Source organism: Anabas testudineus, chromosome 21 (assembly GCF_900324465.2).
Source record: "Anabas testudineus chromosome 21, fAnaTes1.2, whole genome shotgun sequence".
Lineage (NCBI taxonomy): Eukaryota > Metazoa > Chordata > Actinopteri > Anabantiformes > Anabantidae > Anabas > Anabas testudineus.
The window spans coordinates 9,080,439-9,107,542 of NC_046629.1; the positions used below are offsets into that span (position 1 = coordinate 9,080,439).

The following is a 27,104-nucleotide window of genomic DNA, read 5'->3' on the forward strand; positions in this document are numbered from 1 at the left end:
GTGTCCGACTTGCTCTTTTCAGATAACTGTCGAGATTTCATCATCATCTGGAAAGGATGTTTTTCTTGCTTTGAAATTTGACAGACAGTAAGAATCGCTTATTGTTTTCTAGCTCAACTTTTGTAAATGCTGCTGGTAAATTTGTTGGAATACTTATTATAATACATATGAGTATGTGTATATTTTTACATGCATTTCTATGTGTGTTACTGCTAAATTACTGTACCGCTCCTCCCATCTGCATGGGCAAAAAAAAAAAAGAATTAAAGAAATCAGCAAAAGTTCACTTTAGGGTTAGCGAAACCATCAACATGTGGTATTATTTCTTGTTCTAGACTTGAAAATAGAGCTCTAAGAGAAGGTTGTGTTATGAAACATCAAACACACTGTGACTTATTTAAGAAGCACACCAGATTGTAGCTTATTCTACAAATAAAACATGGTGGTGGCTGTCACACACAAAGAAACACACAAACCCAACTGTGTTCCAAACAGTGACATGTGAAAGACAAGGGTCCTATTCAGTCGATTCTAGGAGAAAAGATAAGACAGAAATGACATTGACGTGCATGTGTGTCTGTTCATTTCTAATCATGTTTGTGCGTGCATGGTTTTATTGGAGTTTTTCTGTCTGTCTGTTCATTCATCTGCCCTTTTGTCTGCGTATCTGTCAATCTCACTGTGTGCTCTGTGCATCTGTGCTGCATTTGGACAGCATCTGCAGACTGTTTTCTGTGCAACGTTTGTTTTCCTCTCTCCTCTGGCTTGGAAAGTATTCCTCTGTCTGAATCCGAGTGCCAGCTCTGAAGCCTAATTATCCCAGCTACTGTGAAATCAGCTATACGTGCACCAAGTGTTGATGCAAATCAAATTCACCTCCATGTGCAGCACACTCACTCAGCCATTCACTCACGCATTACCTGGTGTTTTCATTTCTTCACTCATTCATCTTGTCATGCATCAAAGAGAGCCACAGACCAGCTTTTGTTTTACATTAGGTTGCGGTTTGAATGCATTTTCTAAACAGAGGGGTTTTTAATGATGCTTTTAAAAGGCATGAAGCATTTTTCTGTTTATATCTCTATCTGACATGATTTATTCTAACTACATTCAGTAAGAATATTCATTTAATTATTATTATTAAGTAACTTCAGACAAACTCTAGGCATCTGCCAGATGCTTGTAATGAGGTGTAACAGCTCCTCACTTTACATTTTATACCAGGCTAAAAGTCTCAGTTTCACCGGCTCACTATTAATATCATGGTTTACAGTCAAACATCACTGCATCAAGTAGAGAACATAAGCTACTGAACATTAGCAAAAACATGATTTTCAGCTGCATGTAGTTGCCTCTAGAAGAAATAGCAATTGGGACAATGTGAAATACAGGATTTGTTTTGGCTGGGCTCAGTGATCATTAAGATGATGACATAACTTCAGGAATTTCCTGCATTAAACAAACAAATAATTTATGATGTGGTAATTGTTGAGCTTCACTGAGGCTGGTAGGTGGTTTGTTATTGTGGACACACCCAGGCTAGCAGTTTCCAGTGCTTAGCTAAGCTAACGAGCCTCATCCGTTTTAACATTACACAGTAGTTGGCAAGAAATCAAATAAGCATATTTCCCAAAACGCCTCTTGACTTATTATTTTGTTAGCTTTCGAAAGCAAGCAGAAATAAAAGAAAGAGTGGATCTTGAGTCTACTTTCCATCAGGCACCGTAACCAACTTTCAGCTGGGGGAAAGATGTCAATAACTCAGATTACATGGATTTGTTCCACACCCACGCATGCTTGAAGGCAGAAACAACACACGGAGATGTGCACATACAAAGAAACACACACTCATGAAAAACACTTAATCATGCTCTTGTGCTGTACAAGGCACACATTCAATCAGCGGGGGATATTTCTCACACCAAATCTTGCCAAGTCTTGTAATGGCACATTTATTTGTGAGCATCGAAAAATGACACAGTGATGGACTTTAGAGTTTTTACCTAAAGGCTGGTAACATGTTAATCCGCAGACAGAGAATCAAGGAGGGATGTGGTAAACCAATATTACTGGCACTCTGTGAAATCTTATTTTGCTTACATTTGTTTTGTTAACACTATTGTATAGTAAAGGCATGTTGTCTTACACAAAACACAGACTCTTTGGGATTTTGGATAATGAAAAGTAGAATTAGTTTCATTCTTAAAATCTATATTTTCCTATGGTATCGCAATGGGGAAAATCTGTGTCCTTCACTGCTTGATGTGAGCATTTGTACATTTTGTTATTCACTAAACAGGGTGTGCGACATTTTGATGTTATGTTGCGCTTAACTGCACAGAACTAGTATGGTGTTGGATGTGGAAGTGACCTGGGAGCATTGGGTTTCCACAGGACTGTAAATGTCCCACTGGCATCTGGATCACAGACAGTCAGAGGGAGAACAGTAACAAACAATGGTAAAAATACACAATACATATAGTACATTTATTCAGTTTAAAGTATCAATACATGATCCAACATCTCACTATATCCCAATGGCTTTAGAGATAGATAATTTATTTCATTATGAGATTTTCACAATGTCAATATTGCATTTATACAAATGTTTAACCTGGTTATCTGGAAGTTTAGTCATGGCAACTGGACTTCCTTTAGTTAGGTGAAACGTTTCGCTACTCATCCAAGTAGCTTCTTCAGTCTGAAGATAGTTGGTTAGAGGCCGCAAATTTATGCTCCAAGGCTGGTTTCACTCCACCCCTTGCCCTGAATAGGCTCGTTAGGTGAAACAAAGGATGGGGGGGATGTGAAGGATGTAATGATCACACCTCAGCCCACCCCCTCGTAACACCTAAATGGGTCGTTAAGTGTGTCCAACCTGGTGCAGGTGTGAACTGGTTCTGGCCTTTTTGGGGATAGATGAAAGGGCAGCATGATAAATAGAAGACAGGTTGTGTCTAAGTCCTCCACCTCTGTTGAGAGAGGGAGTGTTGATTTGCACATGCACGGCTTCCCTCACCCCTCTCTCAAACCACTTGTCCTCTTTGTCCAATATTTTAACGTCACAGTCCTCAAATGAGTGTCCTTTATCCTTAAGATGAAGGTACACCGCTGATTCAGGACCTGAGGTGTTACTCCTCCTGTGCTGTGCCATCCTCCTGTGTAGCGGCTGTTTGGTTTCTCCAATGTATAGTTCAGGGCATTCCTCACTGCATTGGACCGCATACACTATATTGCTCATCTTGTGTTTTGGAGTCCGATCTTTGGGATGTACAAGTTTCTGTCTGAGTGTGTTAGTGGGTTTGAAATAGACAGGGATGTTGTGTTTTCTGAAAATCCTCTTCAGCTTATCTGAAACCCCAGCCATGTAAGGTATGACCAGGTTTTTGCGTAGGACCTGAGACTCCGACTGTTCCCTTGTTCTTTTCCTGGAACAGGTTCCTGCTTTGTTAAAGGCCCACTTGGGATATCCACAAGTCCTGAGCGCTGTCTTCAGATGCCTGTCTTCTTTCTTTTGGGCTTCTATGGAGGTGGGGATGTTTTGCGCTCTGTGGTTCAAAGTCCTGATGACTCCTATTTTGTGTTGTAGTGGATGATGTGAGTCGAACAACAGGTACTGGTCCGTGTGGGTGGGTTTTCTGTAAACCTCTATTTCCAGTCTTCTGCCTGCCCCAATGATGACCGCGCAGTCCAGGAAGGCCAAACGGTTATCTTTGGTGTCCTCTCTAGTGAAACTGATGTTGGTGTCCACTGAGTTTATGTGGTCTGTGAAAGACTGTAACTCCTGGGTCTTGATCTTCACCCAGGTGTCATCCACATATCTGAACCAGTGGGTCGGTGTCGTCCCTGGGAAGGAGTTGAGAGCTTTCTTCTCCACCTCTTCCATGTATAGGTTTGCTACAATGGGTGACACTGGGGAACCCATGGCACAGCCATGTCTCTGTTTGTAGAAGTCCCCTCTGTACGTGAAGTACGTGGTGTTGAGACACAGGTCCAGGAGCAAACAGATCTGGTCGGGGCCGAGGTTGGTTCTGGTGTTGAGGGAACTGTCTTCTTCCAGTCTTCTCTTCACCGATGTCAATGCGTCCGTAGTGGGGATGCTGGTGAAGAGAGACGTAACATCAAAGGATACCATGGTTTCATCCGTATCCAGTTCCAGGTCCCTGACCTTTGCCGTAAAGTCCTCTGAGTTGTGGATGTGGTGGTCCGTGTGTCCAACTAGTGGGGCCAATACTGTGGCCAGGAATTTGGCAATGTTGTATGTTACTGAGTTAATACTGCTGACTATAGGTCTGAGGGGGGCTCCTTTAACCTGGTTAAAGTGAGTGCCTGCAGCTGCCAGTGCAGGTTCTTCTAAAATGTGAAGCTCTTGTGTGACTCACTTTAAGTCCAGTCTGCTGCTTTTATGTTGCAAATCTTTCAGCTTGTTCTTGTTTTTTGTGTTATTTTCTTAAAAGCATCTCTAAAGCCTAAGGTCATAATTTAACTTTCTCTGAGATGCTATTAACGGCAAGTTACCGTACTGTACTTCTCTTTGAAATGGACCAGCAGGCTTTTAATTAGACATGTATGTTTATCTTCTGTTATGAAGTCCGAGATGGTTGTGGTAGTACTCGTAGCTCTTGTGCACGCACACACAAACATGCAGATATTGCACTTGTGAATTACTGTGTTCTGAAAACAAAAATAATAGATTAGAATAACAGGGACACTGCTGTGACATTGGACAGCAGGAGAGAACAGAGGGATTTTGAAAGCTGCTCCTCCTCCTCTGTAACCTGATAGTGTGCAAATGTTTCACCTTATTGTTCCAGTCCTGTTTAATAGTCTTCCTACCATCTGTTCAAACTTCTACCGGCTTGACATCATAGCACTTTGCTGGCTCAGAGGCTAATGACGGAGTCATGCCAGCCTTAAGTTAAAATGCCTTCTCTCTATGCCTGGTTAATATTTTTATGTCTGTTTCAACAGCATTTCACCGTTTAGTTGCTCTTCCCCCGGACAATTTAAAGTGTGTCTGTGCTTAACATGCTGTATATGCAACACCAGAAGAGAAAAGGTGTGATTTCAAATGACTTAGGTGTTATTTCGGCTATTTATTGCATTGTCCTGGAAATAAAAAGAGGTGGATGATATGGTGAAGATATGTTAAATGCAGACAGAGAGTGTGAGCATGCATGTAATAGTGGAGCTGCATAGACAGTTTACCTCCTGTGCCTGCCACAGTACAGGAACAACTAAAAAATGATCTATAGTGCATCTACAGGATGACGAGTATGCGATGGTGATGTTGCAGATGTGACAGTGGTACTTTAATGACAGAAGTAGCAAAGGTGAATTAGACTGTATTTGGGAGAGTACTGCACCTGGATTTGAATGAGACAGCGTGAGGTCTCCAACAATTTCCTGTGAATCCCTCGGAGCTCAGTGGAAACTTCCTCTCCAGGCAACGACTGCCGGCAGCCTGACATTCCTAGTTTGCAATTGATCTGTGGGATAAACTAACCACACAGGGTTAGATTAATAAACAGAGGAAAAGGGAAATGGTGCATCTGCTTCACACTGAGTTACAACCATGTACAATATGTATCTAACGCAGTATGATGGTTTGGTTTTCGCATTTGCTACGCATATAATTAAGATCGTACAGTAACTTGTGCGTCTATGTGTGTAATCACACATCACACACAGAAGGTTCCTGTTTTGTAGGTACAACATGTAGCCTTTGTAGAGCCCGGCTGTGCACAAATACCAAGCTGAGAGTGGCTGTTGAACTTTGGAAATGTCAGCCACTGCTCCTCACAGTCAGTACTATCAGTTCATTCCTGGGTGTCCTCCCATCCTCCTTCCATGCACGCCAGAAAACTTTTCCTGTGCTCAGTGTGACCTACTGAAATCTTTTGAAGCTGTGTCTAGGTAGTGGGCAGGGGAGCATGGAGGATACATGCCTTGCCGGTTTAGCGCTGAAGACACATGCGCCACTGGTCATGGCCGGGGCATGTAAGAAAAAACATGCTTTTTAGCCATGTTAGTGCTGCGTTCAGAGGTCATTACACTGAGTGACTTAACATATAAACCTGTGTAAAGTGTAGTAGTCTTTCACTAGTTTGTGAGGAGCTGTCCATGGTGCTGTAACATGCTAAGCAGGCTTCATACCAGTGCCGTTTGTCTACACTCCTGTTCATAAACACTGCTGTAAAAGGAAGCAGCTCCCCCTTCACCTCCATCCCCTCCATGCTTTTTTCCCCAGTGTTTCCAAATTGTATACCTCAGTGTCAGTCCCAGCACTCCCACCAACAGCTCCACCAACAGGCGCATCCTCCGACCATGCAGTTTACGGTACAGTATGTGCTCCATAATGAGCCCACATCATTTGTATGTTGTTGCTGTGTGGTTCATTGAAAGCCAGCACGTTATTTCTGCAACACATGCCCTTTGAGAATACCACATCAGAGGAATGCTAAATAAACAAGTGCATAGTAGAGGCCTACAATGTTCTATCCTTATGTTCATGGGCTTAATACACGCATAGTTCATGGACACAGAGGGGCTTGCTTAAGTGCTGAATAGGACCTTTACATACATGCCAGCTATAATCAGCTCACTCCAGTACTAGATGCATATAAGGTTTACATATTTCACTTCTATAAATTGGTGCATTGGTTTTTTTTCCCTGCTGAATACACTTCCTCTTCATTGAACCGAGGAGACAATCCATCGGTTCACAGAACAAATACCCTATTGGCCCTTCAGTGACAAATCAACTCTCAGCAAACTGCAATTGTTGACCTCTGACCTGCTCAGCAGCAGCTCTAAATAAAATAATGTTATTGTCAGTCTTCTCTCGCTTCCTTTCATCTTTCCTCTCATGAACACGCGGTCTCGAGGGGGGTTATAGGAAGCTCTTGAGTGCCCTCATGTGTTCACTGCAGTTTACTTGCTTTCATATCAGTATATGCTATGCATGCGCTATTGACATAATCAAATCAAAACACTTCCAGAGATGTTTCCCTTGAGTCTGTGTAAAAAGAAAGACTGCTTTTATCACAGCTGAACATCCCCAAAGGTTTGTTGAGGGTGCAGTGAAGTGTCCAACTTCCATATTCTCTTACGCAACCAGTTTTGAAAGGAATTTTGTGCCTGTACCTGTGTGTTTTTTGTGTGTGAGCACGTGTATTAGTGCTTGCAAGTGTGTGCTGTAGGTCTAGTGAGTACGATGCTCAAAATTACAAAGATTTGTGAAATCACATCACAACTTGTCAAACAAAGTAATGTGTTTCTGTTGATTTTAATATAGTTTGAAGTCACTCGCATGATAGGATGCCATTTGGTTTAACTGAACATTCAAACATGAGAGCATGTTGTCCTCTGTTTTTGCAGGATCCACTTTGAACCTGACTTGCAGAGCGTTTTTCGGCTACAGTGGTGATGTCAGCCCGCTGATCTATTGGATGAAAGGAGAGAAGTTCATAGAGGACCTGGATGAAGAAAGAGTCCAGGAGAGCGACATCAAGTAAGGAACACACGGCTGGAGTTTAAAACATTTCACTACATTTGGCAGTAATGAGGAATTAAGAGTGGATGCAGATAAATTCACTGGAAAATATTAAAAGACGATACCATTGGTTTTGCATGTTTCAGTCCATTAACTCCAAATTGCGTTCACGAAGCTGACAATTTTCTATAGATTTATTCACTGCCTTTCAAGCATTTGCTGATTTCCATTTATCTTGCTATGGTATGAACATGCGGAGGAGGCTGGATGTTACTTTTAAATCGTTCATTTGGTCACCTTAATTCTTTGTCAAATTACATTATTGTCCTGCGAGAGAGACTGCGAGAACGCACCTGAAAGCAGCTGGAAACTGGATGAGTCATAATACACTATACTGTGGGCAATAGGAGCTTTTAGGTTCGCACAACAAACAAATTGTGCAGGTTCTTTTTAACACTTCATCATGTAAACTGCATCTGCATCATTTGAGATTTAACAGCAATAAACTGCGAAACTGCACTGTGAGAAAGCAGAACAGCTCCGACTTCTGAACATTGTTAGTTCACAATATAGAGTATTTGTGCCAGTGTATTGTATTGTGCTCCACTGCCATATTGATTATTTGTCCCGAGCCTTATTGCATTTACCTGCTACACAGTCAGAAAATCAAGCCAGCACACACACACACACACACACACACACACACACAAACAGCAAACCTGTTCTACACAGCCTGAAAAAGTAAACTGTGATGTTTTGTTGTGTCTTGCATTAAAAAAGTTTGTTTCTCTCGAGTCAGGAGTGGACACTGCAACAAAGACAGTTTTCAAAAGTTCTTGCAGTAAAAAAAAAAAAAAAAAACTCTGACAGCAATCTGAAAATAAATACTGGTTTTCAATTGTGCGTCATGAGTCTTGTAGTTGAAGCAGCCGTTATGTAAGGTTCAGTACTGCCCTTTCTTGCTTTTCATGTGCTGCCAACACATAGTCTAAACCTACAAAACAAGTGCAAAGAATAATAAAATGCTCCATATGTTAATTAATTTTTCATCAATATGCCTTGATGTATGATTCTTGTTTCCCCAAGTGCTAGTAAGTTTGAGTTTGTTTATACCAATGAAAAGAGTTTTGATCATAAAGAAAGTAAAGGTGATTTGCATTGTATTTTGGACACTGTTAGAAAAGTCGATCTCTCTTTTTCTCCATGATAAATGTTTTTTCTTCACTCTTCTTTAACTTTTTGTTCATCTAGTGCAGAACAGGATATTTGTCACCATCACAGTTTTTAAAAAAAGAAAATGTGTGTCCTGCTTTCTGTCTCTATCCTTCCCCAACATTTTGCTCTTAGGATGAATGTGCTAAATGTTACACACATCTTCTTTGCCTTGGCCTCTCTTACCCTGTCCTTTCAGAATAACATTGTAAAATGTGGCCAGCAGGCTTCACATTCAGGTCTCTAAGACATTTAAAACAAGACCATTTCTATGTCTCTACCTCCTGAACAAGTCCATTCCCTGGTCCATGTGCATGTTTCCCATTAGGGCTGTTTGGAGAGGCTGCAGCTCTGGGGAGACAGCCCTGTCAGATGGTTAACAACCGCCATTTTTCACACCGCCACCACTATCGCTATCTCCCTCGGTGCACCCACCTATAGCAGCATGCAGATGGGCCGTGGGGAGCTGAGGAGGAGGGGTAGGAAGAGAAGCGAGGGAGAGGCAGAGAATAAGAGAGGGAGCAAACAGAGAAGAAGTGGAAAGATTAAGAAATATGGTAGAAGTCACTGAGGACGAAAGCAAAAAAGACACATTTGTGATAGTGTGTTTGCTTGTGCACTGATATGAACAGGCAACAGAAACAAATTAGATTTCAACCACTGCTACTGCTCTCCTTCCTTTATTTCCCTCTCTGTCTCTCTACCTCCATCACGCCCTGATTCCAGGATTCCCCCACTCCCTGACTGAGGGGTTATCTTTCAATAATTCATACCAATATTTCATGCAGCCAATCAATAATGTATTTGATCATCCAGTCACTGTTGGTGATGCTTCTCCTCTAAGCTTGCTCAGGTCCAGGCAGTGAGGTGGTTTTATGTCCATGAAGGAGATTTGGACTGGGCAAAAACCAAGGAGCAATGAAATGCTATCTGTGCTTACCTTGCAGCCAGTTTCCCTTTCAGATGATACAGTGGGCATGTTTTTATCTATGGGCTACCTCTCTTCTTTAGGCTGGCACCCACACACTTTTAGCTTCATTACTAATGCATCAGTGGCCAAACTTGAGCTTCAAGAAGAGAACTCATACATTAAGCTCAGAGTTTCTGCAGGCATTTATTTACCCAACTCTGAGCCTATTGATTTAGAGGAGTTCATTTCTATGGTAACCTAAGCCCATAAATTCTCATTTGCGCCACCGGGACAGGGCTATTGTTGTTATCATAGCACGGATGACTGGACATTAGCATAGCATGCCTAGATTAATAAATTAGCAAAACAAATCTGGCTCAGCATAATAAAGGAGATGATCAATATGTTGTTGACCCAGTTCAGTTGGTGTATTGCAGGTGTGCGTTGAATTGGGTGCGTAAAAGGAATGAATAAGCTGGAAATTGATCACTAAATGAGCAAACACTGAGGTTTTGCTAATGAGAAAGGGAGAGAATATTGAAACTAAAAAGTGCCTGCAGCAGCCTCAGTCTGAGAGTGTGTTCACAATATTCTCATTTGACTAAATCTGTACTAACACACTCACTGTGAAGGATTTTACTAATTTTTACGTTTACACTGAATTTTAAAAATCTGTCTCTCAATCTAATTCACACAAGCTGGAAGATATTCCAATAGATATACATGCACAATCTGGTATATGTCAAGCCTAATGGGTTAGTGTTAGGGTAAGTGGCTAGGGAATGCATTATGTCAATGAATGTCCTCACTTTGGTGGCCATATAAAAGTGTGTGTGTTATGAGTTGTCATTCATCTGCACTGTATTAACCACCTAACCACTCTAACTTTAGGTTCTCATCATTTGAGGCTCAGGTTGCGCAACAGTGGTGATGATCCATCAGGTTATATGGCAGCAAGCTCCACTCTCTCATATAGTGTGATAATGTAAAGCAGGAGGCTTCAAAGTAACCACCACTCCCTGGAGAGACATGAATTATTCCCGTGCCTCCTCTCAGCACCCCAGCCCCCAACGCACTGCACAACAAACTCAGCTGAAAACTACAAATATCATCAGCTCTGCCTCAGCCTCTCCACGAAAAAGCCCATGATACACTTTCAATTACTGATGCCAAATCTCCCCAACAAGCTGTCCTTATGTGCAGTTTATCGGCTTGAAGGCGAGAGAGAAGAGAGATGCTTCAGAGTCATTATCCCCCTACACACTCGAACACACATGCTCTCGTGTTTCCTTATCCCACTCCTCCTTCTCACTACATAGCTGTTATTAACACATACAACAGATGATGCACATAGACATACATGCTCACATTCTCACAAATGGAGGTTATTTCTTCCTAATTTGCACTTTGTTTGCTCCAAAGTGTCGTCTGTTCTGCGGGTGCTGTAAAAGTAGGCTAAGTAGTGTGTCTGTGGTATGAGGGAGCATTATCTCCCCATTCCCTCCTCCATCAGGCTCAACCAGCCCAGTGGGGGACTCTCATTTACTTTATGGAATATTACTTTCTCTCCTTCTCTCCGTTACCATGGCAGCCGCTATAAAAAGATTTTCTTCTCATCGCCATTATTTGATTTCCCCCCTGCACGCGCAGAGGAAGAACCCTTATTGATTTTTATTTCTCATATGTTTTGAGTGCAGAGAAAGAAATTAACATGCCAAGAAGCACTTGGTATGTGAATTCCTTAACATGCCAAGTGCTTATATTTACAGTAACACTAAAGGGGCTTCATCAAGATACACTTGTTGTACAGAAGGATGCTGCTTGCGAGTATTTATAATCACTGAACCTGTGATTGTTGCACCCAGGAACCTGACTTGACGCCCACTCACATGTGTTCATCCGGACATCAAATTCAACTGCATTGATTACATTGACTACTGCCAAGCATTGTAAAGTTGTTTTTGTTGTTGTTTGTTTGTTTGTTTTTGCAGAGTGATCAAAGAACATCTTGGTGAACAGGAAGTGGCCATTTCCCTCACTATTGACTCTTTGGAAGAGGAGGACTTGGGAAACTATTCTTGTTATGTGGAAAATGGTAATGGCCGTCGCCAAGCAACCATCCAGCTCTTCAGGCGGGGTAAGGGCTCTTTGACGTTTCCCGCTACAACCACAGGGAGCATTAACACCTAAACATCCATTTTTGTGCATTTTATGTTTGCATAAGTGTCTTTTAAGGTTGGAAAAGCACTCTTATTCCACATTGTTCCACAGCCACATAGGAATGATGAATGAAAGATTCAAAGCACGGCTACACCTTGCCTTAATTTTCTGCACATTTTTCCAAAATGCAGTCAAACGTATTTGGTATTATTGGTACTTACTGCTACATTAAGCAAAATTTGGCTTCACTGCATGGCATCACTACAGTGTGTCAAAGGGTAAAGCTGCTATTATCAAAGAGACAAAGCTGCAGAGCATCAGTGCCAAACTGTGCAGTTCCCTTTATCTCTACTGAGCATTTTAGTGATTTTAGTGAGTTTTCCTGCTCATTGTTTTTATTAAAAAGTGCCAATTTCATCAGCATAATTTTTGGCAGCACCAAGCAGCTAATTTCAGATAAAAGCCCTAAAACTACCTTCGTAGCACCAAACACTTGACACAGTAACTACTAAACCAAAGCACATGAACGTGCTAAAGACACAGAAAATGGCTTCTAAACCCAGTGTCTCTATTAAAATACAGCTAAAAAAACAGGTGAATGTTATATTTATATTGGCTTCATAGCTGGTAATTTTTAAAAAAGGCAACTCTTTACAAGGTTTGTTATCACAACCGATAAGGTCATAATAAGGTCACAAAATCAATTTTGTGTTTAGTGCTTCTAAAAAAATCCAAAGAACAGTTATTGTAGGTTTAAAATTTTATGCACAAACATTACAAAATCACTTCAGATACAGAAATATTAAGACTTACACTCACTGACCACTTTATTAAGCACACTGGTACAGTTATATCACAATTTTAATGTGATCTACTACAGCAGCTCTGACGTGAAATCTGTTTTTTCAAGGTTATAGTTTCACTGTTTTTGTTGAAACTGTAAAAAAGGTGGTAATTCCCATATTTTTGTAGTAAAATGCATTAAAATAAGAGGTGTTTCTAATGTTACAGCCCCAACCAGTGTGTGTAAAAAGTAAGATATGTGACATGTGCAGACCTTAACGGTGCTGTATGCAGGCTGGTGTATGTGGAGTAAAGGCCTCTTCCCTGTTCTATCCTTCTGGTCCATTTTTTTTTATTTTCTCATTGCATCTATGAGTGTGTTAACCATCTGTGCTTTAGCTCCATGTGGTTGTGCCGTTTCTCTGTATATTTGCCCCAGCAGCTGTGTAGCTATTTTGGCTCTCCAGCATGGTTTGTCTGAAGCTTTTTTCATGCACTGGTTGTCACCCTACAAAGAGAGGTAATTTGAGGCTGTTTAAACAGCAAATTGGTCCTCAGCTTTTCCCGACAGGCCAATAACGTCAGCATACAATTACATTTTAAGTCTTTATCTGTCTGTCTCCTCACTTTAATCTCTGTCTCTGTGACCGTCTTTTGTAGTTGGCCCAATTCCATTTGAGTGGTCTTTGCAGACTGTAGACAGCTTCATTTAACTATCTTCTGTCAAAGCAGCATTTCTGCAGAGAGAGGTGCTAAGAAGGAAAGTCTCTGTATGTGTCTCTCTTGCTTTCTATCTATCTCTCTGCCTTTCACGTCCATGTTATTCTGATGTTTACTTCATATGTCCCTTAGTGGAATGCTTCACTCATAGGCCCTGCAGCAGGACTCTGTATCCTTCCATCTCAGAAGAAAGAGAGGAATGGAAAGTGATTAGTCAGAAGGAAAGTGGTTTAGTGAAATATAAACAACTTAGAGACTGAGTGTGGTTGCTGTTAATTAGTAACAACCACATGATACAGAATATCTGTCCTTACAAGTTAAAGGGCTATTTGCTGACATGTAGTAATGCAGCTTCACTGGCATTCTTGCATAGCGTTATGTAAAATAATAGCAGTCTTGTATCTGTACAGTAAAGAAACTAAGGCCAGTTAGCTTAGCACAAAGCCTGGAAACAGATGTTACTCAGCCTGGCCCAGAAAGAGTTAGATCATAACCAGTTATAAATCCACAATATGGGATTTTCATACTCTGCTTTATGTAAGGCTTAAACAAATACGGTAAAATATGCTGTATATTAGGAAACTTTATATGCTGGAGTGTGTTTTTTCTTCGTGTTGGCGAGAGCCAAGATAGCTGCTCACCTGTTTCCAGCTACACTTTTATTCTGCAGCAAAAATCTTACTGTGTGGGTAAATAATTTCACTTCTCTTTGATGCGACCTTAGCAATTTACTTCAAATAAGTGATGTTATCTTGAAAGGAACAGTCACTCTGCTGGTGGGAAAGATAATTCCTATAATTTTATGGGACTGCTGCAATTTGAAACTCATTTAAATAAAAACAATATATAAAATTTTTTGACTGCATCTGATTCTGGCAAAGATATAGAGCTATATAGTGCACTGTGGGGCCCCGAGAGCCATGCAGTGCTTCAGACCATAGTGTGACACAGATATAAGGTGAAACTGTTCTAAATGAGCCAACCAGGTAAATGCTGCTTTAATACACACAATAAGTCATCCTTCCCCAAGCGACATCTCTCGGGAGATGGAAAGAAGATAATAGAGAAGAGAAATGAACGAGGAGACAGAGAGAGAAAAGAGGTTAAAGGAAATGCGAGAGAGAGCACAAGAGGTGTGATGGAGAAGGGAGTAAGTGAGACGAATAAACTGAACCCTCGAGTTTTGAAAGTACCTTCCACCATGTCCAGAATGTCACCAATCCCTCTGTGAACAACAGCCAAAGTGCAGAGCTGGGTCATTGCCGCACTGCTCCGAAGAAATGAAATATCTCATCATCTCTTTTTGTCTCTCTTTACTTCTTATGCTCCTCATGTGTCTTCCCCCTAAAGATTGATGTGGCTTTGTTCTGAACTGAGATCTGAAAACACGACTGTCCAGCCTTCCTGCAAATATGAATGTGTGAATGTTTAGGTGGAAGAAAACATACAGAAAACCACTGACGTCGAATCAGTACCATCTTTTTGTGCACCCATAACAGAGATAACTTTAAATGAAGCTGCATCCATCACTGTCTCATAAGTTTTAAATATGTTCTTGTCTCTGTGTGTTGTCCTCAGCAGAGCTCATGTATACAGTGGAGCTGGCAGGGGGGCTGGGAGCGATCCTGCTGCTACTCATCTTTCTCATCTCCCTCTACAAATGCTACAAGATCGAGCTGATGCTTTTCTATAGGAGGCACTTTGGCAGCGAGGACGTAGATGGAGGTAAAGACAGCACACGAAAAAGCTCTCTTTATCTTTACCTAAAGCACTTTTTTTTCTTTACCAGGCATGTCTTATCCAAAATTCAGTGTCAAGCAAACATGACTATTTGTGTGACTTTGTGGGTTTGTTTTTATGGATGTGAACGTGTTTGGTTTGCTTACCGTAGCCTTTTATCCGCTGCACACACTGCTTGGTAGATAAACGTGTCTCCTCTGGTTCTATCCCAGTGACAGTAGCCCATTTCCTGTCACCCGCTTTCTCTCTTTCCGTGGGTGTGCGTGCATATGTGTGTGTGTGTTTATATACATGCTGTTGTGATCGAGGCGAGCGTGATTGTGTGTGTACATCGCTGCTATGGTTGCATAGGGAAGAGAGGAGACTGATTTTCAATTTGTTGCCCATTTAAAAAGAGATCAGTCTCAATATGTCATGGAATGATGCCTACCCTCTCCTGTCGAAGGCCAGATAGTGGTACACGGGGACTAGACAGGCTCGAAGAGGCTTCCCTGAGTGACAAATAGGAGCGTAAACAGTTTGAAATTGGAGGGCAACTTTTTGGTTTCTCTGCAGAACATAGTTAACTTTTGCCTCAGTTAAGGATTTATCTGTTCGTGCCCCAGTAGCTTCCGCTTTCGCTTTGTATTCTGAGTCTCTCCGTTTTCATCTCAAAAATTCTGGAAAGACCGAGCTCATTTTAAATCACTGGATTGTTGCTACAGTAGCATGAATTATCTATTACACACTGTTTTGTTGACTCAAACTTCCACATGATTAAGTCATGGCATCTGGGAACACAGATACAAGCCGTTTTTGATTTTCTAAGTTTGCTAGGTGGTTAATTTGCAAGGTTGGTTACTAATTTGGAAATGTTGTTTGATGTTTGGATCCTTACTGAGCACAGCCTTAGCCTTTCCAGCGTGTTTCAAAGCCGTGCGTGCTCCTCACAGAGTTTGTGAAAAAGCCCTTCTTCCCTTTTTGGCTGGCCCACATTCCAGTTTCTACAGAGCATAATGACTAGGACTTACTGAACATGTCACCAGTGCTGCTTTTCCCCAATTCATCTATTTTTTTGCCTTTTCAGTTGTTCCCACTGTCTTCAGGGAAATCATTTAAAGGTGGAGATGAGGATATTGCTTCAATCATGATTCACATTTCAATTTGTTTTAATTTAAACCATATAGCTAATGTACATTAACACCACTGTCCGTGTACTGTATATAATTTATGCTATTGGTCTGGGCCTGTTCTTGAACTAGGCCACTTTCATCCCATTAAAAATGAAAAAGCTAAATTATTTTGACATCAGCTTCTGAAAAAGGCTGTTTTTTAGGGGGGTGGGGTTTGGTTTGTTTGCTTCAACATGACAGTGTCCCCATGCGATCCATGAAGAAATAGTTTTGCCAGTTAATGTGGAAGAACTCAACTGGCCTGCACACAGCTCTGACCTCATCTCCATCCAACAGCTCTGGGACGAAGTGAAAAGCAGAATGTGAGCTAGGCCTTAACACCCAACTTCAGTGCCTTGATCTTGTGGCTGAAGAAGGAGCAAATCTCGGCAGCTAGGTTACTAAATCTTGTGAAAGCCCTTCCCAGGAGAGTGGGGGCTTTATAGCAATATATTAGAATAATATGAAATATATATATATAAGGTTTGGTGCCTTGATGAAAAATGGATACAGAACAGTAAAAACAATTTTGTGCAATGAAGTCATCAGTTTGGCTGTTTGTAAAGTCAGACACTAGTTAATGTTGCAGTTTTTATTTTAACTTATCTGGTAATGATTACAAATAAAAAGATAATTTCATAATAAGGTTTTTACATTTTTAAAATGCACTAATTCAAATATTCTGATAAACTTACTGCATGACGATCACAGGACCTACAGCTAGATCCAGAAGTATCTGAGTGACATTGACAGAGATATGGATTTGAAATAAAACAATTAAAATGCAATTCAAGTGTAGAATTTCTGCTTTATTTTAAGTTATAGTTTCACAAAAAATGGCATTTACTATTTAGGAATCACAGGAGGAGAAGAAATGAAATATTCTTCAAAGGCCAAGTCAGTCATTTGATCCCAACCTAATAGAGCAGCTTTTTAGTTACTGAAGACAAGTCTAAAGCCAGAATGAAGGTGGCTAAACATCTCCAGGGAGGAAACTCAGAATTGACTGAAAGGATTTTTATTTCAACATTAAAATCGATGGTTATATTTACAATATCACTTTGTCCAAATACTTCTGGACCCAGTCGTAATAAGCTGCCGAAGTTTTCATTCTGTGTGTTATATAAAAAGTTTGAGTTGAATTTGACTTTGAGTATTTCATTTGAAGGGAGAAGTTTGGAGAAATAAAACTTGTTTGTTTTTGGAGTTGAGCCAGAGCTGTTGTAAAGTGTTGTGATGCCTGCATGAGGTTGGACTGAGATGTTCATACATCAAATACAGTTACAATGACAGCCTGTCCAGAGTCTACCTCGCCTCTTACCCAGTGACTGCTGGGATCAGCACCCTTGATACTCTTAATGGGATAAGTGATTTAGATAATAAATGGATGGATGGACGTCTGGATGTGTACATATTTATGTCTATCTTGTTTGTCTATTGTGCCATTTAGCTCACCTTGGTGGTAACCTTAGTGTTTATTCTGTTTCTCAGAAAACAAAGACTATGATGCGTACCTGTCCTACACCAAAGTGGACCCCGATCAGTGGAGTCAGGAAACCCGAGAGGAGGAACGCTTCGCCCTGGAGATCCTCCCTGACGTGCTGGAGAAACATTACGGCTACAAACTCTTTATTCCAGATCGAGACCTCATTCCAACAGGAAGTAAGCGATACGACTGTCTGTGTGTGTGTGTTTTGGTAACAGACTGTAGCAGAGCGTGAGGGTCGGCTGTGTACTGTGCTGCAGTTGCCGCAGTGTTTGGCACGCGTATTACGCTGTGTTACAATTTAAAGTGTTTGTTTTGTGTTGTTTGTCTTCAGTGTTGCTTTTCACTGTCGCCGTCTTGTGTTTCAGTGTTCTGTGCTGTTAGGGAAGATTCAAGCTGAGTATTTTCACACTTAAAAGTCAAGAATACATTTCACATATCAAATTTCCAAATGAAGGGAAAAAGAGAGGAAGACATATTCAGTCCAATACTGTCAACAAGAAGTCTTTTTCTTGTATCCCCATCAAACCTCCATGGATAAAAGTAGAAACTTACAGTATTCCTCACTTTCTATTCCCATACTATCTACTACAGATATGGGAATACAGTACACAGTGTGTACTGGGAACTGATATATGGAACAAATTTATCATCCTCTCTGGTTTTCATCCATGCATTAATAAATCCATGAAAATTCTGTCTGAACATATTCTCATGTGTGCTAACTCTGCTTAGTAGTGCCAGTCCGTGCCAGCAGTACACAGTGTGCTCTAGTTAATAGTGATGCTGAGTGTTTGTACTGTAGGCTTCATGTGGAAGTGATAAAACACAAACACGTCTAGTTCGTCCAGACAGAATTAAACATCAGTTGGAAATGTGCAAAGGCTCCAGGCCCTGCTGACAGAGCTGCCTCTTTCCTTTAATCAAAAGAAAATTGCTGCCAGCATCAGTGCCAAGCAAAATCGTTGTAGATGAATGTCCAATCAGGGAAACGCGGTATGTGATTAATCATATGTGAAATAACGAAGATGAGCGAGAGGAGATGCAGACATTTGTACATCTGTGTTGAGTATGTTTATCTGTCTGTACTGTTTTTGACTGTGACCTGAATGTTAAAATGTTTATGTTTAGGTCTCACCAATGAGCATTACCAGGATGACACGCGACTGTTCGGAGGTACTCGCCCTCAGTCTTTTCCTCTTGTATCAGCTGCTATCATTTATCTGCTGCTAAGAAGTTTCAGAGACAAGGCCCTGTCCAACAGACAGCAACTCAGCCTAATCTTGTAGACAATGTAGCTTTATCAATCATTTAACCCCATCTGCAGCCATTTAGTGCAGCACTTAGCTTTGTCTGTGGGTCTGTCCTCCATCCAGAATATTGATTACAATACACAGGATGCAAACAGTACTACACCAGAATAAAACAGACACTCAACTGCACTAAAACCATGCTTTTAGATGTATAGCACCACGCACATACTGTCACGGCCCCTGTGTTTTTCTGTGCACTGTAAAAATTAAAGACCAAAATAGCCATTTGTCATTGTCTTGTGTTTTGTGTTTGATGCTGTGTGTTTATCTGTCATTGTCCAGTGCTGTGGTCCTGTCTGCATTACTATTTTAGCTGTGTATCACCTAACTCTTTTGCCACTCTTATATTTTTGCCTTTTCCTTTCCTTTTCATTTTTCCTGCAGCCTACATAGAGGATGTGGCACGCTGTGTTGACCAGAGCAAACGCCTCATTATAGTTATGACACCCAACTATGTGGTGCGGCGAGGCTGGAGCATCTTTGAGCTGGAGACGCGGCTGCGCAACATGCTAGTGACTGGTGAGATCAAAGTCATCCTGATCGAGTGCGCCGAGTTGCGCGGCATCATGAACTACCAGGAGGTGGAGGCTCTTAAGCATACCATTAAAACCCTCACTGTTATCAAGTGGCGCGGCCCCAAGAGCAACAAGCTCAGCTCCAAGTTCTGGAAGCAGCTGCAGTACGAGATGCCATTCAGGCGCACAGAGCCCATGCTCACCCACGAGCCGGCGCTGGACGTCAGCGAGCAGGGACCCTTTGGAGAGCTGCAGACCGTCTCCGCCATCTCCATGGCAGCAGCCACGTCCACCGCCATGGCCACCGCCCACCCCGAGCTGCGTTCCTCTTTCCACAACACCTACCACACCACCATGAGGCAGAAACACTACTACCGCAGCTACGAGTACGACATACCTCCAGGAGGGACCCTGCCACCGCTCTCCTCTCTGGGTAACCAGCACACCTACTGCAACATCCCACTAACACTGCTGAACGGACAGAGGCCTCCCGGGAAGAGCCGAGAGCACAGTTTGGAGGAGGCGCACGCTAACAACGCCATGCTCCCACTGCTGCCAAGAGAAACCAGCATCTCCAGTGTCATCTGGTAATGATGAACAGACTCAGCATCAGCTGTAGGAAGATCAGTCAGGACCAGGGCTGAGCTCAGTCTGGTAGCTATAAGGAACATAGTTCACAGTCGTGACGTTGACAAGAAGCGTTTTGGATCCATTTCATTTCAACTGTTGTTAACTAACAACATCTAATGGAGATACGGCAGGTTTTTGGACACTGTTACTTAAGGTTTTCTCTTCTTTTTTTTTTTTTTTTTAAGTGGACTACTCCTCTGTTACAGGGGATGTTTTCTATGTGAAACTACAGGAGATATAATGAAAACACTGTTTCATTAACTAGCAAGAGACGGACTTGCAAGAACTTGACGTTAAAGAACCAACACACTATTGCAATTGTGCACACATACACACACACACACACACACACTCCTACACAAACACTCCATAATGTGCATACATACAAACACAAGGAAAACAGGGTCTTGTACATATATTTCAATTTATTTGTAGCATCAGTGTTTTCCTGTTATGTTCTTTGGTTTGTTTTATTCAGTCATGTTTGTTGCCTTCTCTACTGTAGGACTTTGCTTTAACTTGTTACACAGAGTTGCATATTTTTTGTTGTTTCCTCTTTTCAGTTCATTTTTGTTGTTGTTCTTCTTATTTCAACACACTTGTTTGGGAAGCCAGTACGTCACATACCTGCGCTGTGCTGGTTTATTTTATGTATGTTTATTTGTTTGCTTGTTTGTTTTTCAATCCTTGTGTAGTTTAAGAGATCATTTATAACACTTTTGGAATTGCCTGGACATTTCAGGAGCTTCAAGGAGCTGACACTTTGTTTTGTTTACCTGTACAAGGTGTATCTAGTTTAAAAGGAAACTCTCTTTTAAAAAATCATAGAATATGCAAAAAGAAGGAGGAGCTGGCAAAAACATACTGTCCGGTGAGACAGAGGAGGAGGAGGAGGAGGAGGAGGAGCGGTTGGGGGGCAGTGCTAGTCCTCTCCAATCAGATAGACTGGCAGATCTCTCTCTAAAGCTTCATATTTTCTATTGAAACAAGCAGCCTTGCTGTTTTAGAGTGATAGTGAAATGCCTCACCTTAAAAAGAAATCTGTAGATTATTTTAAAAAGAATTCTATTTTTATAACAGAAATGAGTTTGCTTGAGAAGTCATACTTATTTGCATTTCATCTACCACAGAAAGGGGATTTGTGTATAAGTGTTATGCTGGTTTTGTATCTTTGCCATGTGGTTCCTGGTTTGTTAAGAGATTAAGGTGGCTTTTTGAATCCCACACAAAAAAAAAAAAGTCCTCTGTCATTCTAGATCCAAAAGTGAAGCATTTTCAATGGTTTGATTTTGAAAACATACTATTATTCCCATCCCGATAATTACTTTGGGTCATATGGATAGTTCATGTTTAAAGAAAGAAAAGAAAACATTTGTGTTTTGAAAGACTTTTTAAATATATTTGAAGGTGTGATTTTTGAGTATGCATAGCAAATAGATATGTATTCTATATATAATATAGAGATTTATATAAATATATAAACACGATTTTCACTTGGAAAGAAATGTCTAACTTTATAGAAACACAATCATTATCAGTTGCCCTTACTTTCTCACTGCACATTAAAAACATTGATTTCCTTTTGATGTTTTTCTTTTGTGTCCAGGTCCGGCCGTGTGTTGTCAGTAATTCCTCACACTCATATCACATCCGATTACTCTCTAATAGTCACGTTAATGGCAAATTCATCATCCTCTGCGACTGCTTTGAAGACAACAGTCAACCAGTGCGTTGAAAATTGAGTTTGTCAGCTGAATCATTGATCTCGCCAGAAGATCAGACTCAGGGAAAATGAACAAGTGTCATTGTCTCCAGACACTGATGAAAATCCTTTAAAGTCTACAGAACAAAACGGTCCACTGCCAACTGCTGTTGTGGGCAACTTTACAAAACTATATAGTAACAGCCTGAAAGCAGTGTGTGCTTACAGGTAGTCTTTTTCACTCCATCTGCTTTCTTTGATTGTAATCCCAAATGACTACAAGTTGAATTAATTTCAGTTCAGAAGCACAAAACAAAATGTCTAAAGGAACAAAACATTAATTTATTAAAGAAATATATAATTTTAGTATGTTAAATTTAGTTGGTGAAGGAGAATGGTGGATTAGGGCCACCAGAAAAAACTCTGATTTCTGTTTTTAAACTCACTTAAATTTTGAGATCAAAGTCTGAATTTGATGATTTATGGTGAAGTAGGAGCTGTTTTAAACTAATTGTGTCAGTAATCACTAAAAGATCCAACATTTCTACAACATGAAAAATTAAAATTTAGCCATCAGATAAAAAGATTTGTGGGCACTTTAACTTTTCCGTGACCTTTTCTAACTGTGACCTCAGAGGGAACGCCTCCACCTGGCGTCCGTCACACAGGTGAACTACACAGGTGAACTACACAGGTGAACTACTTGGTTAATTGGCGGTGCAGCAGTCTTTGGCTGCTCGGTTCGCCACAGTTGGTGCATTTGATGGGTCACGTCCAGGAGCTGTTCTTATGTTTGTCACCGGCTGGATTGTCGAAATTATTGGTGAAATCGTGTCACATAACGTGGACATAATTGAGCCCACTAGGAGCCTCGGGGCTATCCAGGAATTAGTCTCCTCCAGCTTTCACACTCTCCAGCGCGGCCGAGCCGTCAGGTCTCCCTGTCACTCCGAACATGTGGATCCATGTGGACTAATTGGTTTTCTGTCTGCGGATGGGAGTCTCTGTCAGGTGAGCACACTGAAACTTTAACAAGTGGCCGTGACAAATACAATTTTTATATTTTATTTGTTAAGAAAAATGCAACCAAACACACACACTGCAACACACTTTTATTATCACAGTCAAATTAAAGAGCGAAATGTAACCCTACCGAAAAGTCAGAAGTGGGTTTTAAGAAGAAATGTCCTAAGAATGGTAAGTGAAAGAGGCCTAATGATCCTATTTAAATTAACTTTCTACATCTGGTGAGGTTTGTTTATTATCATGAGTTTTTCAATTATTATTATCGATATAAAGTTATTTGCGTAAAGTAATGTTTGGAGTAGATTTTAATTATTTGACCACAAGTATTTCACCTTAAATTAAAGCTAGTTGAGCATTAGTGCATGATCGGGGATTATCAGGGGTATTTAATACGTTTTTTTAATGGTGTTCTTGACATGTCGTCATCACAGTGGTAATACTTTGCATTTCTCCTCACGCCTTGTGTGTTTATGTTCTCCTCTCATAAAATGCTGCCAGTTTAGAAAAATACTCTGCAGATACTATAGAATAAAAAAAGATGATGTGATTCATTTACATTATGCATTTATTGCTCATTGCTTCTTTCAAAGGATAACTCTGACACTATACAGCCACCAGCTGCAAACACAGCTGCAGCTGCTCTGCCTGACTGTGCTGGTTGATGCTGCGGTTGTCTCTGTGCTGCTAAGGCTGCTGTGACTTGTCTTTACTGCCTCTATAGTTGCAGTTAAGACTGTGAAACACTGCAGACCAGTCGGTGTGTTACCAATGCACCTCTGAAGTGCATTAACTTCAATACAGCGCTCAGTATTTACTGTAGTCACATCCATGATGCAGAGCTGCAGTGGGCTGACACACATGATATTTGGGTTATTTTTATATTACAGTTTTGTTTTTCTTCCATGGATCAGGGGAACGTAAAATAAATTGCATGGGAACCTACAGTATAACTTAATGCCACACACACACAAAAGGAAGGGAGGAAGAGCAAATGTTTAAAGTAAAGATAAAGTGTTCATATAAAAAATAAATAAAAGTAAGTGCCTTAATGGTTCATATTGTAAATAATGTACAGTGGAAAGCAAAAATCCAGTGTTATTATTTTCCATTGTTTTACCTGCTGAACCACAGCACACTCGACGTTTTGGACCAATTGTCTAAAGCAGTTGTGGCAGAACAGAACGAATAATTGTGTGACTCAGATGTGTGATTTGAAAAATGAAGACGAGTCTCTAAAAATAATCATAATGGGTGATATTTTCCCAGGTGGAACACTGTAGTCTGGGAAGGAATAAAAGGGTTTAGTTGCTTTGTGGTGTCTTGATGCATCATCAACCGGTGTTTTCAGCTCTTTCTTCAAGCTGTGGAGAAATATGGCCTGTCATCTCCAGTTCACAATGATGAAGGATGTGCAAACCAGGATGTGGCAATAGAGAGATGTAACCACAGCTCGTATCTAACGGGCATAAGTGTCCATAATCACAGGTACTGAACCAGAATATAATTTATCAGTGCCGAGCTGTTAAATATGGTAACTGACATTAAAAAAAATAATTGGCTTCAGTGTGTATTGTGAAATCAGAGTTCTTGATTGGTTTGCCAATCAGGAAGTAGCAAATCTGTGATAAATACAGTTATCAAGACATGTTGTTGAAAATGTCATGTTCGGATTTGGAAATGAGAAATCATACAAACAACTGTATAGAGACTGGATTTACATTTCAGAAAGCCCGTTCAGTTCTTAAAAACGTGTCTGACTTGTTAACTAAAAACATTATTCTTACCGTAGTTGTTAGCATAGAGGAAAACAGCCAACTGTGCTGCCTTCACCTGCTCCTTTATCCAGATTAATATCATGTCTCTAACCTGTTACTCAAGTGGAGCTGAAAAGTTTATTCTTGGCTTTAATGCAGGAACATTTTGTTTCCACAGACAAAGGTTTTTCACTGGCTCTTAACAACTAAATGGAACTTTAATGCACCTCTTATGAGATTCAGAGGAGACAACTAACCACAGCAAAAAGAGATGTCTTGTTATGTACAGTGTATATAATGGATCATTAATTTACTGACTCAGTTCAGTCAGTTTATTTTTTTATTTTTTTAGTGAGTGTGTGTGTGTCCGTTTCATCATGTGCCTTTTGAAATACAGAACTTTGTCCAGATAAGGTCTCTTAAATATGTTGCAGCACTTCTGAGACTCTGTAATATTCAGCAGATTTTCTTGTTCAGCCTCTTGAGTGTAATACCCAAGCTTATTCGCACGAATGCAGAGGCAGTTTGAAACTTTTAAACACTGGGGTAAAGGAAAAGGTGTTATGGCTGCTGATATAGCAGTATGCATGGTAGAGCTGTATTAGTGGTGTGGGAATACTTAACTTGTGTGGGTTTCTATGGATTTTTTGGTTGGTCCGTGGATTACAGAGAGCAAATTGGCAAAAGCAAACATTAAATGTTTGTTTGGTTTTATGTAAATGAATAAATGGCACATACTTGAAAAATGAAATTGTACTCTTTGCAGGTTGTCATGAAAAGGCTGTGAGCAGGAGTTCATTCTTTTATCCGGAGCCAGTGTAATTTCTAATTTACTGTTTGTGTAAGCTACTTCAAGAAAACATTCCTACCTTTTGACTGTGTCTCAAAAACAGCACCCTCATTGAAAGTGTAGTGAAAACGTCACTCGTCTCAGTTTCCGCTGGAGCACCTTATGTATCACATAGTGAATATACTGCGTCACGCATTGCATGTTGAGAATTTATGGTTCTGTGGTATGATTAGTGCGCTAGGTGCGCACCCATATTGACTCTTATGAGCAGTTTGGTCAGTAGTGTGCAGAATACATCCATCCATTTTCTTCCACACAACTACACAACAGACTTTTTATCACATTTAGCAGACACACTAATGATGGCAAGGCAACTGCCTCCACTGTATTCTGATTAGACAAAACCACGTTCGTACAGTAGACTGAGAACAAATGTATAGAAATCTCAGAAATGTATCTTACATATAAAGAAGACCCAGTGTAGACCCACCATATCAATCCTAAGAAAACGGTAAAGCTACCATGGTCCTTAACCTGCAACGACTAACATGTTTATGACTGTAATGAAGTTGAATTTGTAATTCTATCTTTAACAGACTGGACACTTTGGAAATCTTAAGATGTAATATTTGTGTTCATAATAAAAAAATGCTGTAAAGAAAAATACAAATTAAAGTCAACTTTCCTCTTTTTTTGTGTGTATTTCATACTAAACTGATTCAGAACTTTAAACAAAATCTAAAATAACATAAAGCAAACCTTAGCAAAATTAAAATATAAAATGATAATATTATAATTAGATTTTTTTAGGTTATCTACATGGGGGAGTGGTTTCTGCTGCTGACTCACAATTAGAAAGAGCCCCAGCCCAAAGACATTGTTAGGTTAATTGGTTATTCTGAATTGCCTGTAGGCATGAATGCGAGTGTCAATGTCTGTCTCTATATGTCATCCCTTAGATAGATTGACAGGCGAGGTGTCAAGGGTGTATCCTGCTGTTCACCCAGTGACAGCTGGGATCAGCACTAGCACCCTCGCAACATTAACAGCACAGGCAGTTTAGATGATGGATGGTTGGAAGGTTATTCAGTGCCTAAATCGCCAATTTAAAAAAATAAGTAGTTGACCCTGAACTCAATAACTAGTTCAGGTCGTCACGTTGACTAGGCTACTCCAAAAGCAGATTCAGAAAATTCAATTCAATTCAATTCAATTTTATTTGTATAGCGCCAATTTACAACAGAAGTTATCTCAAGGCACTTTACAGTGTAGATGCTTATACACTGAAAATGCTTATAAACATTGTCTTGCTGCATAACCCAGTTGTGGTGGAGCTTCTACTTAGACTTGTATTCTTGTATTTTTCTTTAGGATTCTCTTTAGACAGTGGAATTCATGTTTCCCTCCTTTGCAGCAAGTCGCTTGGACCCTGAAACAACAAAGCACCCCCACAACATTACACTACCACCTCCATACTGGACCATAGATATATTCATGTGGAATTTGGTTTGGTTTACACTAGAAGTAACGGGACCCCAGTCTTCTAAGTGGTTTAACATTTGACAAACAAAAGGTTACAGGGTCATCTGTGTGTTGTAGCAGAATTCAGATACCGTAGGCTTCTGGGTCAAATGTGGTTTTTGCCTCACTACTCTCCCATGTCTGTCAGACCATATGATAAATGACTCTACTGCTTCAACTCAGTGTATTTAGGTGA

At 40.5% G+C, this 27,104-nt stretch overlaps 1 protein-coding gene across 1 annotated transcript in view; it reads left to right on the top strand.

Annotated features, from left to right (window-relative positions):
* Nucleotides 1-20,963, top strand: part of il1rapl1a (interleukin 1 receptor accessory protein-like 1a) — a 132,920-nt gene extending 111,957 nt beyond the window's left edge. Inside the window, exons 7-11 of the mRNA XM_026375786.1 lie at nucleotides 7,381-7,513; nucleotides 11,609-11,754; nucleotides 14,859-15,005; nucleotides 17,663-17,833; nucleotides 19,355-20,963. Coding sequence (XP_026231571.1) covers nucleotides 7,381-7,513; nucleotides 11,609-11,754; nucleotides 14,859-15,005; nucleotides 17,663-17,833; nucleotides 19,355-20,076 — 1,319 coding nt within the window. The 3' untranslated portion in view covers nucleotides 20,077-20,963. The remainder of the gene's footprint in view (nucleotides 1-7,380; nucleotides 7,514-11,608; nucleotides 11,755-14,858; nucleotides 15,006-17,662; nucleotides 17,834-19,354) is intronic.
* Nucleotides 20,964-27,104: the final 6,141 nt, after the last annotated feature.